Raw genomic sequence first — 18,718 nt, 5'->3', positions numbered from 1 at the left:
AGCTCTTGGAACGAGACCATAAAAAAAGGAAGAAAAACGCTTGGTCATAAAGGCCCAAACAGGCTTGGTCACTAAGGGGTTAAGGAAGCCTGCCATCCCAGGTCATCTGAAACACTTATTTTTTGTTTTTTATCTTTTTCCGCTATATAATATCCAGGCATCAACTATGGGCTCGCTTTTATAACATTACGGGATCTATTTCGTCTTTCAACGAATCTAATTGGGGGAATACCTAGCAGTGAATTGGAGAACTAGCTCCTTCACCGTATATGGGTCTGGGTTTTGAGGGGGTTAACCGCTGAATCATCAATTTCCTTCAAGGACCCTTTAGACCCGGGAAGTGATAAATAATAAAGTTCAATTAGCCATAGGCTACTAGTTTTCCGTTTTAAAACATAACATTTATTGTTTTTGCTGATTGAAATATATCGGGAAGAAAAAGAAAAATCCTATTTTAAAATTTACAGGCAATGTGGGATATAGGTTACTTCACCTATATAAATCACATGCGTCTATACTTCCAATAGGTGCTGCTATGACACCCTTATTGTTTCTACTTGCCAGCTCTTTAAGGTATTGGCTGGGTTATTATATTAATGTCTATATAGATCGCAATAATATAGGTCATATGCGGTCGCTTTTACATTCTAGGCCATCTTTTACACATATTGTATTCAGTTTTGTTGCGACTCCCTGCCTTTATGTCTGCAGTCAAACCACGCTCGGACACATAGTTTCAACTGCACCTAACTAAAACTTAGATTGCAGCTCCCCCAACATGTTTCGCCACAGATGTGGCGTCTTCAGGGGAAATGGAGCTACTGTCAACACGAGCGCTAGACAAATAGGAGTTTTTAACCTCTAGGGGTGGGTGTTTCTTTATTCAACATCCAATCAATATCAGCCGCTCGTGTGACAGAGAGACAATCCAACCACTCACCACATCCGTAGTTGATTCGTCATACTTTCGCGTCGGGAAACATCCCGGTGCGCATGCGTCTGGACTTAGTTCTATTTCAGCTTAGTTCATCATACTTTCGCGTCGGGAGATATCCCGGTGCGCAAGCGTCTGGACTTAGTCCCAATTTCAATCTATGAGGGTCTGCGCATGTTCCAAGATTATGCCGCGCATGCGCTACGACTTAGATTTTTTCGATAAATGCAACTTCATACTGCATTATAACCGACAAACAGATACATATTTCTTCTAAGATTTCGCGCATGCGCGAGATCTTTACTTCTTTATACCCCCTGTGAATAGGGGATAAGTTGTTGTCATGTGACAACCACTTTAATGCTGATCCACAAAATCACTTGCGTTCTTGCAATGTAGAGGTCTGGTATTAGAAGGCATCCCACTGTCAAACAGATGGCCGCTATTCACACTTCTTCCAGCAGAGGGCGCTTTTTATTCTTCAAAATTACCTTTGTGGTTACTTCCACTATCCATTTTAACATAGTACTGACGTATTTTGCAATATCAGTGCTCCGTGTCAGTTTGTGAGTGGAGGCCACGTGGAAAGTACACAAGCCATGAGCAGCATTGCCTGGTGGGACTTAAAGGGGAAACTGATCTATGCTGCTCTACATGAGGGTTAGTTACATAAAGTACTGACAGACATGTCAATATGGTGACTTCTCCATTATCCAGGAAGTTATGATAACTATGGATGAGCGAATCAACTTCGGATTAAACATCCAAAGTCGATTCACATAATACTTTGTTTGAATACTGTTCGGAGTTAGCGCTCTGTACAGGATTAGAATGTATTGCCTCGGATGAGCTGAAGTTATTACTTTGGGTAATTTCAAATTAATTTCTACTGTAAAAAAAACAATTTACCGAACTCAGAAAATGTTATTTTTTTTCTGAAACGGGATTACATCCGCACACACCGAGCACCCATTGACCAGCACGCAGTGCCGCCTGACTATCGCACACACACCATCATCCAGCCTGAGCCGCCATGATAAATTTGGTGCATGTCTAGACAGCCGGCAATCTACACACAGGGATCAACAACCTTCGACACTCCCAGCATGTGACATACTCAGCTGTTCTTCCAACTCCCATACACGTGAATGGAGCATTGTGGGAGTTATAGTTTCACAACAGCTGGAGTACCAGAGGTTAGTAAATCTGGGCCTAGGTGTGCGAATAAAAAAAAACATTACGTGCGACAGAAATTCCTGGAGTTGGAGCATTTTGTGTATGTGGATTTGCTACAGATCTCACCCTGTCATTGCCTATGTTCTAAATCCACACTGCAGGTCAATTTCTGTATGAAAAGAAAAATCTAAGTGTATAAGATTAACACCTTAAGGACCCAGGGCGGTATTTTTGCACTACAGCCAGGGAGAAGGAGACCGTCTCCTCCTCATTGCTCCGATGCCCAGTATTAGCATACTGAGCGGGAGAAATCCAGCGAGGCATATTTAAAAATCACACACATGAAAGGTCCTCTTTCAGACCTGAACTGGTCCTTAAAAAGTGGGTTTTGGAAATTCAAGATTTGCTTCTAAGCTTTCTAACGTTCCCAAAAAAAAAAAAAGTTTACATAAGGATCCAAACATGAAGTAGACGTATGGGGAATGTAAAGTAATAACTTTTAGGAGGCATCAGTGTTTTAAAAGCAGATAAATTGAAATGTGCATGTCACGTCTGCAGGAGTGTATCAAATGTGTGAGATAAATTAAAGAGGTATTCCAGTTATACCCCTATCCATAGGATTACTACGAGTTCAGTGGGATCCTACCACTAGGACCCCTAATGATCACAAGAACAGGAGGGGTCCCATACCCTGTGGAGCCCCCTGATATTTATGGAGCGGCACCCTTAAGACCGGCTGCTCAGTCCATTTTTCAAGGCTCCATGGCATTTGGGGTCCCCATTCTCATGGTCAGTGGGTGTTCCCAGTGGTAGGAAGCCCACCGATCTGCTACCCTCCATCCTGTGGACAGGGGATAACCAGAATACCCCTTAAAGTATGGGCACATCTGTATATACAGAAAGTGTGGCCAGGTAGTCTCCTGCAGATTAACCAGCACTGACTGGGGTCTGAGAGTCAACCTCAAATTCCTGATTTTGTGACAAATATACAGCAAGTTTTTCCTCCGTGTACACAAACTTGGAGTTAGATTCACACGACCATGGTGAGCCTGGGTCCGTATGTTGGCTGAATCTCCTGGACCCAAACTGACTGCAGTGTTTTAGGATATCTGATCACGACTATTGTACTGTACTCACATGATGTGCATACAGTACAATCACAGAACTGTCCATCATGAATTACTAGGATCCAGACAATGTGGGTCAAGGGGATACATGAATCGGGCTAACCATGGTCGTGTACATCAGCTCTTCAAGCCATATCAAAATGGGAAGCAATTCTCACATTTAAGACTTTGCTGCCAGAATAAAAACTCTATAATGCAGTGATCAAAAACGAAACCTTTATTCACAACTGTATAAATGTGCACAAAACACTGGAATTTAGGAAGGAATTACATGCTACAGACAAAAAAAAAACACAAAAAACAAAGTCATTGTTCTATGCACTTTTAATTAGTGAAGCTTAGTTATTAAAAGACCAAATCACAGTAGAAAGAAACCAAGCCTACAAAAGTGTAGAGCGATGTTCAGCTAGTGCAGCTCATTCACATACATGTCGCACTTCAGGCAGAAAAAGCAAGAGGTGAACTTCTTTATGTGAACTTTAAATGGCATCGATGTCAATATCATCGTCCTTCTCGACAGGCGACTTTATAGTCTCCACTTTAGGAACGCTCACGCTCGTCGAATATACAACCTGTGGAAACAAGGCTTGATTAGACAAAAGGCTATATAGCAACAACTGCTTACATCTAGATGTTCTACACAGAGTCAAGCAGCAAATGCTACAGGTTAATTAACCTCTTCATGGCCTGTTAGGTTTGGGCTTGAATGGTCAGCTACACATTTTTGTTTTGGCCTCTGCATGTCAGAAACAACCGCTTAACATTGAGGCCAACTTTTTTTGGGGTGCTGTTTAGGGAGGTACATGAGGTACTGTGAAAGTAATCCAAGTATAGTATGAACATGGAATGGAGAGTTGGTCAGGTAACGACTCATTTTATAACTGGCAGAAAACTACAGTTTACTCTTTGTCAATCTGTTATTGCACGTGTCACTGGCACCAGCTGAAAGGGCAGAGGCTTATTGTACAGAGCCCCGGGGCAAGTCTCCCTTCATCATGTCAGTGACACATCACCTTGGTGACCAAAGGGGTTAAACAGCTTCAATCCAAGGCAGAACTGGACTATCTTATGCTGTAAAAACACTGTTGAATAAGGTGTATTGTCATTAAGGGGGTTAATTTAGCTTAGATCACAGGGCAGCCATGACGTTTTCTGTACCATAAGGGTCCAGCTACACTGCGACATTGAGACCAAGCCTAAATTGTTCCAGTGCTGCTTGAATTACACAAGTCCTGTATAGACTGCAATAAGTTCATGCTATTCTAAACTTACCTCAATATTTTCATCTTCCTCATCATCGTCATCTCCAGAAGACTCCTCTTCAGCTTCCTTCAACCATTTAATGAAGGGCTCTGCCTTCACCCTTATATCTTTGGCAAGCTCTTTAGAGACGTATTTTTTTGATGCCTGTGAAAAGAAAACTGTTAATTAACAAGTAACAAATCCTTATCCTCAGCAGAGTTTAAGACTTACACAAAGCCTTATACCATTTTATGCAACTGAAGCATGTTGATAAAGTGAACGAAGACTAGAATTAGAATTCTTCACCTAGATCAGTAGCTATAGTCAATGCAAGTCAGACGGCAGTACCTTCTCAGCCCAGCTGAAGATCACCTCTTCTTCCAAGAGATCTGCATCATACATTTCCTTTAATGTATGTGGTATTTTTGAGAGAAGCTGTGCCTGGTGCATATGCACAACGCACTCAAAGCCATTGAGTAGGTATCTCTGTGCTTTCTTGTTGTTGTGGCAAAACTAAAAAGAAAAAATTAAAAATTAAATGATTAAAAGTCAAACAAATCTAATATACAATAGTTTTTACAGATGGAGGTTCAGCTGACTAAGCGCTATGACTCTAGGACACTTACACGTAGGAAGTGTCGTCGGTATTTCTTTATCTGGTCTCTAATCTTGTCATCAAAGAGAACTTCAGTTAAGACCAAAGGTCCGAAAATCTTTACGTCAAGTCTTTCAGCTTCAGCCAGAATCTCTTTGTCAGAAGAATCGATAATACCTTCGTCCTTCTTTTTCTGTAAGATAATACACCACGTTAGCTCAGACCCTCTAATGTCAGCAATGCGTTAGCAAATGACTTCTTGATCTTACCTTCACATAGTCAAAAAGCATGTTTACTCTTTCCTCCACGGGTCTCTCCAAGTCCTCACTCAGAGTGAGATTTTTTGCATGTTCACTTATTTCCTCCATTCTGCGCCTCTGAGCTTCGTCGGATGTGTCTTCTCCCCAGTCTTCATCATCATCCTCCTTTCCATCCTAAAAAAAAAAAAAAAAAAAAAAAAAAAGTGTACTTCTTAATATCCCATAGCTAGAGTTTTCAAAAGTCATAGGGGTTTTCCAAGACTTTAATACAGATGATAATCAGTATCTGATCGGAGGTCCAACACCCACCTTTGAGAAGGCATCAGCGCTCCCGTGAGCCGCTGCCTTCTCTCAGCTTTTCCTAGGCCAGTGATGTCATGGTCATGTGATCTAGGTGCAGCTCAGCCCCATAGAAGTGAATGGGGCCTGAGGGGGATACCTAGCACTGCCACTATACAAGGTACTTCACTGTTCTTGGCGAGTAGGCCACAGCACTTACAGGAGCAGATCTGGGGGGGGGGGGGGGGGGGGGGTTAACACCCACCAATCAGATAATACTGACAACATCTGGATAGGTATAGTCTTGGAAAACCTTTTTAAATGCTAAACACTAGTTTCCCAACATCACAAGAGATCAAATCAATAACCATGTACTAAGGGCATTAAAATATTTAATAAAAAAGGTTACATGCTTTTATTACACTTTCTGCATCACCATCTCAGACTGCAAGCGGGCATCATGGAATTGTAAACTTTTAGGACAGGGGACTGATCTCAGCATACAAGTCAGGTTTTGCAGTGAGCCAAGCACTTAACTGACCACCACATAAGCAGGACAGATTTATATTCACTGGTATTAAACACAGAAGGTTCCCACTAAAACCAAAAATTGACACAAATTTAAAGGTGGCTCATCTGGGACATTGATGGCATATCATTAGGATATGCCACCAATGCCAGCTAGATGCAACTGAGGAGACCCCTTCACCTACCTAGAGAATGGGACCTCCAGAATTAGAGTGCACACCGAGAATGGTAGCTCAGCCATTTTTTTTGGAAGTCCTGTAGCCAGAGGTGGCGCTACATTTTTTCCCGAAGAGTAAAAATACTGTTAGCATTTTTTAGCCGAGGAGTACGAAAGTACTGGGGACTCCAAGATGGTGCTCGGTCCGGATGTCTAGAAGCTCAAGTTCTCGCAAGAACTTGAGCTCCTTCTCCATGGCTAAGAGCGGGGCACTGCGAATGGATGCGCTCGCTGCCAGGGAGAGCATAACCGCGCCCACCAGAACTTAGAGAACAACGCCTACTATAACTTCGTCGCCTCATTTGCATACGAGGCGACTAAACTAACAGAGCGTAGCGGCCAAACGTGGGGTCCATTTGAGAAAAAAAAAAAAAAAAGTCCGGACATCAGTGAGAGCAGCCCCATAAGGTGGTATAAGAATTCAACACTATTTTCTGATGAAAGGTCCTCTTTAAACCTGATAAAAATACAACAACACTTCCATAATTTATTGTTCTGCTCCTCTAACGGAGCAGAACATAGTGGTTGTGTGAACATGGCCTAAGAGGCGTGTATGCAGGGAACCATTGCTGGTCTAATTAAGGCTACTGTCACATTAGTGTTTTTGCAGATCTGTCATATATGCAAAAGTGCTTCCGTTAACATAATACAACCGCATGCATCATGAACGGACCCGGTTGTATTATGTCTTCTACAGCCATGACGGATCAGTCATGACCACCACTGAGTCAATGGGGGGGGATGGATCAGTTTTACATCTTGCTCCGCACCACATGGACAGAAACACTGCTCGCGGCGTTATTCCGTCTGCAAAGGGAGCACAACCAAACGGAATGGAATGTGTTTTGGTACATTCCGTTTCATTGTGTCGCCTTCTTCCACTATTAAGATCCTATGACAGATTTCAATAGCGGAATTAAAAACGCTAGTGTGAAAGTAGCCCAACATGAAGCAATTATGGCAAAGTGATAAAGTCCAGTCCAATATGGCAGATCTTCCCTGTACTTTGTCACTTGGCTATAATAGCCTGCTATGCATTTACTACACACTGCAGCACATACATCACACAGTGCGAGATGTGTGTGGTGCATGTGGTTCAGTGTGTAGATCACACACACTGCACTACATACATCAATCGATACATTGCTGCACTTTCACTTTGTGGTGCAGGTCAGACTGGATGTCCGGGCTCCCCTGCAGTTGTCCAGCACTGCATTCTCTTCAGCTATGTTTGCCGACACATGACTGCCCATGCATCGGGACTCAGGAGCCGGCCCCTTCTTTCAGCTCCCGCCGACTTCCCCCTGCTGCAGGGAGCTGTATCGCTCCGGCGCCCATCGAAACTAACCAATAGCAAAGCTCCTTACTGTGTGGAGCTTTGCATAGAAGGTATGACCTCAAGTCCATGTGTATGCCACATAACAAAACTCCCACGTCATACCAAATTTGATCACTATACTAACAGCCTGGAGACACCGATACTTACAACACGTGGAGGATTTAATTCTGCTAGAACGGCAGTCTCGTTTTTCTCTACAGCACCATTTTCTTTGACCCGCTTGTTTTTCTTGTCTTCCTTTTTTTTGCCTGTAACACTGTCTGTGTTCTCTGCAAAGAGAAGTCACCTGTAAGTACAGCCATTTCTCCCCAGATAATAGATTGTGTTCGAGTCATTATAACAGTAGGCCTCACAAAGAGATTACTGGAATAGGATAAACTTAATTTCTCTAGCAAGCATAAATTGGGACAGATGGGGTTGCAACTGTCACAGAGTGTTGCTTGCACTGCAAGACGCTGGGAAACCATGAAAAAAAAAAAAACACATGAAATACAACAAATGATTAAGGCTACAACAGATTACATCCATACATGAGCAGCATTTACCTGGTGGATTTTTGAGAATGAAAGTACAGAGCTTATGGTTGGTGTCCAGCATGCCCCGATAACCACAGGCTTTGCAGGAATTACCTATTGTTTGTTTCTTGGGATTGATATGCTGAAACAAGAAGGACATTGGTTTGTACGAAAGTTAAGCAATCTTCCCAAACAAAAGCAAAATTAGCAGGTTAAACAATAAAATTGCAAGGCTCTAAAGCTCCATGCTGTACCCCGATGTCACTGATCAGAAAGCCTAAGGGTCCATTCACACGTCCGTAAGTTTTGCGGATCCGCAAAACAGACACCTGCAATGTGCAATCTGCAGACGCACATCAGACACTAATAGAGAATGCCTTTTCTGGTCTGCAATTGCGGACAATAGGACATGTTCTATTTTTCAGGAACGGAATTGCGGATCCCGAAAAAACGGAGCCGGATCCTGCAAATGCGGATTAGCATCTGTTCCAGCCCCATTGAAAGTGAATTGGTCTGCAAATTGTAGAACAAATGGACCCAAATTACGGACGTGTGAATGGACCCCAACAGGTCTGTGCTCTACTGAAAGGGCCAATATTGAAATCCTGCTGGCCATTTAACCTATTATGCAGCCTAAAAAACCTAAAGGTTTAAATCCACATTAACACTGACAGTGTTACTCCAAAACATTGGCTGTCAGTATGCGGATTTGTGGTTGGGGATTGGACTCTGCAACAGACTACAGAACCCTACATATGGATGGGGCTATGAATGTGCCATTCACATGTAACCGGAAGACTAGTGTGGCGATATTTTTCAGATCTGTAGCACACTCAGCTTTCACCCTTTCAATATATTATATCAGTAGTGAAATCAGTAGTGATTCCACCAAGGATAAGTCTATCACCATGTGTGGCCTTAGTAAAGCTGACCAGCGATTTTCTGTACAGCCAAAACCAGACCTTTCATACTAACGCCTTTGATCTGCACCAAGTCCTTGTCCTGCAGTTTATACACAGACTGCAGCAGTGGCATGCCATATACCTGCACGTCAATGCTGCGTTCTGTACCTAAGGGTACTTTCACACTTGGGTTTTTCTTTTCCAGCATTGAGTTCAGTCCTAGGGGCTAATGCATTCTGAAAGGAGAGAAATCCGTTCAGATGTCTTCAGTTCAGTCTTTGACTTTTCAGGACGGAGATAATACTGCAGCATGCTGTGGTTTTATCTGTCCAAAATGCCGGAACTGGCATTTTTCCCCCATTGAAATAAGTTAATGCCAGATCCGGCCCCGAGTGTCGGCAAAACGGATCCGGCACATGCTCAGACCACAAAAAAAAAAAAAAATAAGCCGAATCTTGTTTTTTCCAGATTACACCGGAGAAACAGATCTGGCATTTCAATGCATTTGTCAGACGGATCAGGATCCTGATCCGTCTGACAAATGCCATTAGGCTGCATATGTTTTGACAGATCCGGCAGGCAGTTCCGGCGACTGAACTGCCTGCCGGAATCCTCTGCAGCGAATGTGAAAGTACCCTAAAACAGCGACGATGTAATTTTATTTTATTTACAGCATTTATCAACTTTTTTTACTCAGACACCTTTAAGATGGTTAAACATACAACTTACCAGATCAGTTTCAGGGTTCTCACACTCGGGACATAGAACAAACTTTTTAATGAATCCATCCAACATGTCTTGCAGCTTATTTGCCTCATGAGATCCATTGACAATGAAACGGTCATTCTTAACATCAAACTGGGTCTGTGCTCCCAGCTCACAACCAAAAAATTTGGTGGGATCTAGTCAAGGAAATGCAGTGTAAGGTCATCACAAATCCATCATCACTTGTGTACAATAAGCGAATATTACAACATGACCTTTTAAATTCAGAAAAAAATATTCCTACTAGTCAACTGGTGGATTCTCAAAATCGATTTCTTAAGCTCGGGGTCATATGCGAGATTTAAAGGCTATGGACAACTTTTGAAATTGCATCGTACTCATTTTGCGCTAAACATTTTTTTCAATTAGTCTTTGTTAAATTTTCAGCCACTCTGTACAGCACTGAGATTCTCAGGCTGTTTACAATGTGTCCCATCAAGGAACTCAGCTGACAGCTCATGTGAAGCCTCACCTCTGATCTGACAGCTCATAACCAGAGATGAGCAAACTTCAAGTTCAGGTATATGCTGAATTGCATTATGGATTCCATTACCACAGACCATAACGGAAAGCCTTTAGACGCATTATGTCATAATAGACTATGGCCATCATAAGGGATCCGTCCAGTCCTGCATAACAGAAACCAGAAGGAGCAGTTATGATGTCCATAGACTTCATTACATGACATTCACTCATCATTACTTACGAGCTGTTAAAGTGAAAGTAAGATGCTTACAGCCGTGTCTGCAACCCCAAGCACTGCACAGGGCGGTTATTCTGATCTCCGCCATAAATTGCTGATCTAGGCATATGGCCCATAAAATGCCCTGTACAGGCACCAGAAGAAGTGTTTCGTAGCCAAGACTTCTCTAACAGTACAAAAAAAAAAAAGGCAAGATGGATGTCTCGTGATAACCCATTAGGGCCTACGACTGACAGGATCACTGCATGAGCCACAGAGGTTTCTAGATGGTTACACATTTGAATAGCAGGCATGTAATACTTTATTTTCACTGCAGTTAAAGAGTGGGGGAGAGCGGGCATGGGTATCTGTTTGGTGGTAGTCTGAACACTGGGATCCCAGCCAGTCCCATGGAAAGAAAGGAGTGCCAGCGGGCATGCCCAAGTACATTCAGGATAACTGGACCCCTGTTCACATAAACAGTGGGGGTCCTTGAGGTCAGACTGCCACTGATCAGATACTTAACCCCTATCCTGTTAATACATCCCTTTAAAGGGAACCTGTCTCCAGGATTTTGTGTATAGAGCTGAGGACATATTGGGCTGCTAGATGGCCACTAGCACATCTGCAATACCCAGTTCCCATAGCTCTGTGTGCTTTTTTTGTGTTAAAAAAAACCTATTTGATACATATGCAAATTAACCTGAGATGAGTCCTGTGAGATGAGTCAGGGACAGGACTCATCTCAGGTTAATGCATATGTATCAAATCGTTGTTTTTTTAACACAACAAAAGCACACAAAGCTATGGGGACTGGGTATTGCAGAGGTGCTAGCGGCCATCTAGCAGCCCATGTCCTCAACTCTATACACAAAATCCCGGTGACAGGTTCCTTTAAGAAGTTTTCCTGGTAAACCCATTTGCACTTGCTTTGAAAAGCTTCACTTACACGTTGGAGGCCGATTAAGCGCCTTTGCAACGTCAACCATGTTGACTATTACTGTCTTTATTCCATTTCCCTTGCCCTCTACCTGAAGGATGAAAAAAAAAAAATAATGTCCAAAATTAATACAGAAAGCAGGCAACGCATTCAGATAGAGGTCTGCAGCGATCAGTAGATACATTACCTTGGCAATCAAACGGGGCATTTTGTACCGATAGAACTGATCCAAAACACTGCGGTTGACGTTGACAGACATTTTGGTTTATTAGTAGCTCTTTCAATATGAGGAAAAGCTCTTTGATTACAACTTTTTGGTATCTTCTGTCTGGAGAAGACTGGATGACATAAACGACTGCAAGAGTTCTCGGTCTCTGACATGAAAATAATTTCGCCACCGAGGCTGTGAGCTTCTTGTTTGTAGGCTATGTTTCCCCAATACAGGTACCAATGGCTGCGCAACAGCTCTGAAAGGACAGAAAGAGAGGGTTTTGTTGCATCCTTCTGTAGTAGAACCAGCCTGACTAGCTTATAGTAGGTTTTGTCTTTACTACAATGAACTGTACACATGGAGATGGGCACACTAACCACCAATTACCATTTCATTTAACAATCAGAAAACCCTGCTGCAATAAATACAAAGGGTTAAAAAATCAGAGGAGACCAATTGTCTACAAAGTGGGACACTATAGTGTCTGCACCTGTTTTTAGGTATAAAAATGCTGTTTGACTTTTGTCTCATTTACAACTGAAAATGCGCCTGTTTGAGGAATTTGCACCTCGTTTGCCCATTTTGATTTTTTAGACTAAATCAGAAGTTCTTTGTTGCACCCATTTTCCCAACCTATTTAGTAGTAAAGATCTAATCTCCACTCTGGGGCTGGCATACTTCTGTCTTGAGTTTTGCCTACTTTCATGAGACTATCAGCTTACTTGCACCACATTTCCATGCACATACCAATTGGACCAGTCTTCACGAACAGGAGGAACCTGTCGTACTGATAAAGAGCCACTAGAGGTCAGACTAATAGCAATACACCTAATCTAATGCAGGAAGTGCTTCATAAACAGTTTGCAAAAGGTGAAGCAAATACGCCCGTCTAAATGAAAGCCTAAAAACAGGAGCGCTTGATAAACGGGTCTGCAGCTGACCAAGCCAAACCAAACAGTGCACCGATGTATTTGACCAAACAAAGGACAATCGGCTTTGCCAAAAGAACAAGCAAATGTAGAAGGTTCAGCTTCCATTGCTATTGCGCCTGCAGCTCACGCTCAGGTGGGTCGGGCACACTTGCATTCTCAGTGGAGACAGAATAATAAACAACTGCCAGACAACCAGCGGCAGTGTACCTCCCATGAGTAACGGATCAGGCATGTACTCCCACATGCACAAACCTAGCCCCCCCCTCCCAACCTGATGTCAAGGGAAGAGCTGGCACAACTCCATACACTCGGCAGATCCCAGTGCAACATGCAAGTAAGTCCACCTTTACACGTCAATGCCTCCAGCATGTTCCACCCCCTTTATGCCACAAGACTTACACTGCACACGTGGACAGCCACACTGCCTTGCAGCAGATCGCTTTCCAACACCAGCCACAACACACCATTGGTTAAAACTGCTTCATGTTCGGAGCTTACTTCAGAAAATTGCTCAATTTAGCAGCTTTCCAGAACGTCCTGGCTGCAGAAGGAATCTGTATTAACAGTTTCCCCTATCATAAGTTAACTGGAATACCCCTTTAGATGTAATCTATCGCTCCATGCCGATAACCACTACTTTCTCACATCACAAGTGCAAAGAACTGCAAGAAACATTTGCACAAAAAAATACTAATATTCCCAGCTTTTAGGGTTTCTTCTATGCCCCATATTAACCCCACCTTCTCCACAACCACACCCCGTATCACAGCCCAGATCATCCTGCAGAGTGAAGGTGGGTCGCCCCCTCCTAGGCCATCAGCCACGGCCTCTACTTCTAGGACCCCCCCCCCATAGCCCACCGCTAGGATGAGAATACCCTCTACACCCTAGAACTGTACCTCCTCTGTCTTACAGCAGCTGGGAGAGAAACCCAGCAGAACACTGAATGCAGCTCTGGAGAATAACAGACTGAAGCCCAGTGCAACAAGTACAAGGTAAGAGAATGGAACACAAGTGTCCAAAGGTGAAGTTGCCCTTGAAATCATGCATGCACACACCACCCCCCCGGAAATCCTGACCTACACGTGCCAGATGCACCTCCATGCATGCGCCCTTCCCTTCCTAATCTGCAGTGGTAATCGGGCGTGCAACCTGTAGTACTAGAAGGCTCGGAGGGCAAGGGAAGCACGTGACCAGCCCCCTCCCAGGGAGCAGCGCCAGTCAAACACACGGGGGAGGGGGGAGCGCGCGGTGTATGACTCACAACTGCAGTAGCACTGAGTCAGCCCTAGGCAGGTCACGCATGCGCAGTAACCCTTCCCCACTCCTTCACCGAAGCACTCAGCTACCTGTCAACGGTGTTTCACCCTAAAGAGGGGCTCCCTCCCCACCACCCCCAGCCCCCTCTCCTCCGGCGCCCCTTAAAGAGCGCTCGAGAAACCCCCTACCCGCCGGCCCAGCCACCTGCGTCACGTCCTCCAGTCATGAGGCGCGGCCGCCATTTTACCTCAGCGGCGGCGTCGTCCTCCCCACCCCCACCCCCCCTCCCCCTCTCCCGCCCCGAATACTCACCGTTTTCGTCCAATAAAGACATAAACACAACGCTGCTCGCCCTTGGGTGCGATGAACGGGAGGAGGGCAGAACGAAGCAAACGGGAGACAGCGCGGAGTGTAGGACGGCACAGCGCAGAGCTGGCCACGGCACTGGACACGGGCCGAGCGGAGCCGGAGATTTTTAAACACCAAGCGGGAGACACCCTCCGAGTGAGGAACCTGAGGCACAAACCGGGGACATCGTTAATTCCATTGGCGGGAGAAGGATGAAGTCACAGCCGGGTGTAATAAGACAGATGGGCGGAGGAGGGGTTAACCGCCACACCGCGTCCACCGGACGGCTAATTAATGACTCCTCAATGGCAGCGACTCACCTCAAGAAGCTTCTAGTTCTCTAGTACGGAGGCGCTGTGAGCGAAGCCTCTCAGCCCAGAGACCTGCCTACCTGTGGGCGGGCGCCACCTACTCAAATACTCGGCGCTCATTGGCCGACGCTGTGTGGGTGGAGGAGGGATTCGCCGTCGTTTCCGATTGGTCGAGGGGGCCTTTCTCCTCCCAGCCAATCGGGAGGCGTTTGTTTGGCAACCCCCTCACAGGAGGGCGCTTATCTGAATAGAGTTGGTCTAGAAGGCGGAGATCTCGCGAGAGGTGGCTGGTTTGCCGCGTGTGACAGGGGACGGGGAGATGTGACGAGGTGTACGGCAGGAGGAAAGCGAGATTTGGGCTTTATCGATTTATAGTTGTTGTAGCAAGCGTTTAACACTTTAAATATATTAATGGGGATAAGATATGCCACAAGGGACCCACTGCTGTCTCAAAGCCGTGCTGCGCATGAGCGGTGTCCTCTCCATTACGGGACCTATGAAAATAGCCGAGCCAGTGCTCCCCTAACAGATACAGAGGTCTATCCCTTATCCACAGTATAAGGGTCCTACCTCTGGAACCCCCACCAATCGTGGGGACGAGGTCCTGTACCCCCCCGCAGCCATTTGTACATGTGTACGGCCACTCCACTCATTTCTATGGGAATTCTGGAGACAAGTGATAGGAGTTCCCATAGAAATAAATTGAGGGACCGCTCTGTTCTTTTCGGGGGTCGGGGTTACAGGGACCCTGTTCTCCTGATCAGTAGGACCCCCACCTATCTAATGGTTATCCCCCATCTTGTGCATAAGGGATAACGTGAAACAAGAGGAATACCCCTTTAATGAAGAAGAGCGCAAATTAGTGATGAGCTAAGCAAGCTTTGGATACTACATCCGAAGTCGCCTGGTCCATAACTTCACATTAATACTGTACGGAGATCCATCTCCTGGTACCTCGGAACTGAAGCCCAGTACGGTTTAAAGTAGTTCTCCACATTAAAAATCAATTACCGAAGTTATTAAATGAAGTCAAACGCTAAATAACAGCTCTTCGGAGACCATACATTTTAATACTGTACGGAGATGGATCTCCGTACAGTATTAAGGCTCTTACACACGACCGTATGCCCTCCGAGATATACGGTCCGTGAGCGGTATTGATCAGGAGCGCACAGCATCATAGATTATAATGATGCTGTGCACGTCGGGTCGCCCGCTGGGCTATTGTCCCGCACTCATGATCCTATGAGTGCAGGACAATAGCCCCGCGGGCGGCCCGACGTGCACAGCACCATTGTAATCCATGATGCTGTGTGCTCCCGTGCACACGATCAATGCCGCTCCAGGACATTTGGCCCGCTCACAGACCGTATGGGGCCCTTAATCCGGAGTTATGAACAAAGCTCTATTCGCTCAACTCTACTGCACATATGTGGCTTTCACAGCGGGGCCCCGTTCTGAAAATAAGGACGGGGCCCTCACCTGTCAGACACTTATAGCGTAGCCTACCAATAAGCCAGATGGGTGTACCCCTTTAAAGGTTTTATTTCCCCCCCCTCCAGCCGGCCATGCTATCTTAGCGCCCTTCACTGATGTTCTGGGCTCCTGACAGCCAACTTTCAGATGGACGGACTCACGTGCACCGCTGCAGGAGATAAGGCTGGCGCCATGTGGCGATCTTGGCTACAACACCCGGTGCCACTTTTTAAAAAAAAGTCTCGCATCTCACACTTTTCTCACAGAGGCATGGTCGGCAGCCCTAACAAATTTATCTTCATTTATGACCGGTTTCTGGGGCAAATAAAGCCTGAAATCAACGGCAGCTCGGAGCCTCGTCATAAATTAGGTGCGTCCTCCGGCAGCTTCGCTCTTGCTAAATCTCCCTCCTGGACTTTTAGGGTAAATGCACACATTCAGGATTTATGTGCGAACAATTTGCACTGAAATCTGCAGGCGTTCCCAGGGAAATCCGGGCGGTCAATCCGCATCAATTGGTGCAGATTTTACTGTCCCCATTCAAGTGAATGGAGAAAATCCGGACAGAAAAAATAAAATATGTTGACATGCTGCGGATTTTAAAATCCGCACCATAGGTCAATATCTGCACAGAAAAAAAAATAATACATTGTGTGCATGAGAATTTCAAATTCTCATAGAATACAATGTACATGACCTACAGTACGGACAGACCCTACTATTTCCATCTCCATCCACTGTTTAGATTACGTCTCCTGCTGGGGTTGCAGGGTGTCGGAGCCCCACCGATCTCATATTGATAACCTATTCAGATCTATTAGGGCTGTTTTCACACGAGCGAGTCCATTGTGGGAACCACGTTTCGTGTGTCACCGTGATCCTTCGTTCCGGACTAGCAGGAGCGCACGGCATTATCATGATCTATAATGCTGTGTGCCTCTGCTTGACCCTACTTCTACAGGATCATAGTGACATAATGCTGTCAGTATAATTCTGTAGATTCAGGTCTTGCAGAGATACACAGCTTTATAAATCAGTATAATGCCATGTGCTCCTGCAAGTCTAGAACAGAGGATCACACACATGGTGCGTGATTCCCGCAATAGATTCGCTCGTGTGCAACGGCCCTTATGAGTCCTAAGGGGTCCTGGATACGATACACTTGTAGATATCAAGTGTATTTAAAGGGGTATCGTGGTAATTTGATGTTATTCCCTACAAAAGAGGATAGGAGATAACAGATCAGAAGGGACCCCCACCAGTCACAAGAATGGGGCACTGTATCCTGCAGGGCCACCCGAAATAAATGGAACATCAGTCCTAGGATGCGCACTGCTGCTCCATTTATCTCTCTGGGACTGACGGACAGAGCGGATTTCAGACAGGTACCATGGGGATTAATGGCGCAGCAGTGCACATGCTCGACCTGCCACTTCTCTTCAGGAGTGGGCCTGCATGGTACAATGCTTCCACTCTTATGATCGGTGGGGGTCCCAGCGGTAGGACCCCCACTGATGTAATAGCTCATGTCCTGTGGACAGGGGATAACTTCAAATAACTGAATAAGACACAGTCCCCGTCCCCCAATGTGGGGGAAAAAATGTCCCTGCGTCTTATAGGGTGAATACTAATGAGCTCTTACATGATGGAAGTGCTCATTAGTACCGGAGGACCAAAGGCTGTGTACTCACCGCTTCCTGGTCCTCGGCTGTGCTTTGGATGTGCACAGCGTGAGGGCGCTCTGTGACCGACAGCAGGAAGAAGAAGAGAAAGTGCTGGAGGTGAGGAGCGTCCGCAGCAGGAGAGGTAAGTGTTTTTTTTATTTTATGTCATCTGAGGCTTGGGGCTGATAAAATGAGGCATGGGGGTCTGATTTGAGGCATGGGGAGGGATCTCACCTGAGGTCTGAATGGAGGCCTTATTTATTTTCAGGCACTTATCTGAGGTCTTATTGGGCTCTTATTAACATTGGGGGTCTGAGTGCTGGTCTGATCTGAGGTCTAATGAAAAATATTTTTTTCTTATTGTCCTCCTCTAAAACCTAGGTGCGTCTTATGGGCCGGTGCATCTTATAGGGCGAAATATACGGTAATACACACTGAGCAAAAATATAAACGCAACACTTTCGGTTTTGCTCCCATTTTGCATGAGCTGAACCCAAAGATCTGAAACATTTTCTACATACACAAAAGACCCATTACGCTCCAATATTGTTCACAAATCTGTCTAAATCTTTGTCAGTGAGCACTTCTCCTTTGCCGAGATAATCCATCCCACCTCACAGGTGTGGCATATCAAGGTGCTGATAAGACAGCATGAATATTGCACAGGTGTGCCTTAGCCTGCCCACAATAAAAGGCCACTCTGAAATGTGCACTTTGATCACACAGCACAATGCCACAGATGTCGCAACATTTGAGGGAGCGTGCAATCGGCATGCTGACTGCAGGAATGTCTACCAGAGCTGTTGACCGTGCAATGAATATTCATTTCTCTACCATAAGGCGTTTCAGAGAATTTGGCAGTACATCCAGACCACGTGTAACCACACCAGCCGAGGACCTCCACATCCAGCATGTTAACCTCCATTATCGTCTGAGACCAGCCACCCGGACAGCTGCAGCAACAATCGTTTTGCATAACCAAAGAATTTCTGCACAAACTGTCAGAAACCGTCTC

The 18,718-nt window shown here is 45.2% G+C and overlaps 1 protein-coding gene and 1 non-coding gene across 2 annotated transcripts; both read right to left on the bottom strand.

Annotated features, from left to right (window-relative positions):
* Positions 1 to 3,543: 3,543 nt before the first annotated feature.
* EIF5 (eukaryotic translation initiation factor 5) lies at positions 3,544 to 14,700 on the bottom strand. Its single transcript, XM_040410940.1, has 12 exons — positions 14,573 to 14,700; positions 14,217 to 14,417; positions 11,689 to 11,968; positions 11,511 to 11,592; positions 9,844 to 10,016; positions 8,243 to 8,354; positions 7,845 to 7,966; positions 5,344 to 5,508; positions 5,106 to 5,267; positions 4,828 to 4,992; positions 4,510 to 4,644; positions 3,544 to 3,809 (listed from the first exon to the last, which is right to left on the bottom strand). Exons 3-12 carry the CDS (start codon positions 11,758 to 11,760, stop codon positions 3,717 to 3,719), a joined length of 1,281 nt encoding a protein of 426 aa, XP_040266874.1. The 5' UTR covers positions 11,761 to 11,968; positions 14,217 to 14,417; positions 14,573 to 14,700; the 3' UTR covers positions 3,544 to 3,716.
* Positions 8,019 to 8,139, bottom strand: LOC120982628. The gene has a single exon (XR_005774959.1). It is a non-coding gene; the product is annotated as a small nucleolar RNA SNORA28 (small nucleolar RNA).
* Positions 14,701 to 18,718: the final 4,018 nt, after the last annotated feature.

Source organism: Bufo bufo, chromosome 11, assembly GCF_905171765.1.
Source record: "Bufo bufo chromosome 11, aBufBuf1.1, whole genome shotgun sequence".
Classification (NCBI taxonomy): Eukaryota; Metazoa; Chordata; class Amphibia; order Anura; family Bufonidae; genus Bufo; species Bufo bufo.
Note: the sequence above shows the minus strand (reverse complement) of the source record. Positions and strands in the feature narration are given on the sequence as shown.

Coding starts and splice junctions, on each gene's coding strand:
- EIF5 (XM_040410940.1), bottom strand. CDS start 11,760: ATGTCTGTCAACGTCAACCGCAGTGTTTTGGATCAGTTCTATCGGTAC. Junction 10,017..11,510: donor GCTTAATCGGCCTCCAACGT/GTAAGTGAAGCT, acceptor TTCCTTGACTAG/ATCCCACCAAATTTTTTGGT. Junction 5,509..7,844: donor AATTAAATCCTCCACGTGTT/GTAAGTATCGGT, acceptor TTTTTTTTTTAG/GATGGAAAGGAGGATGATGA.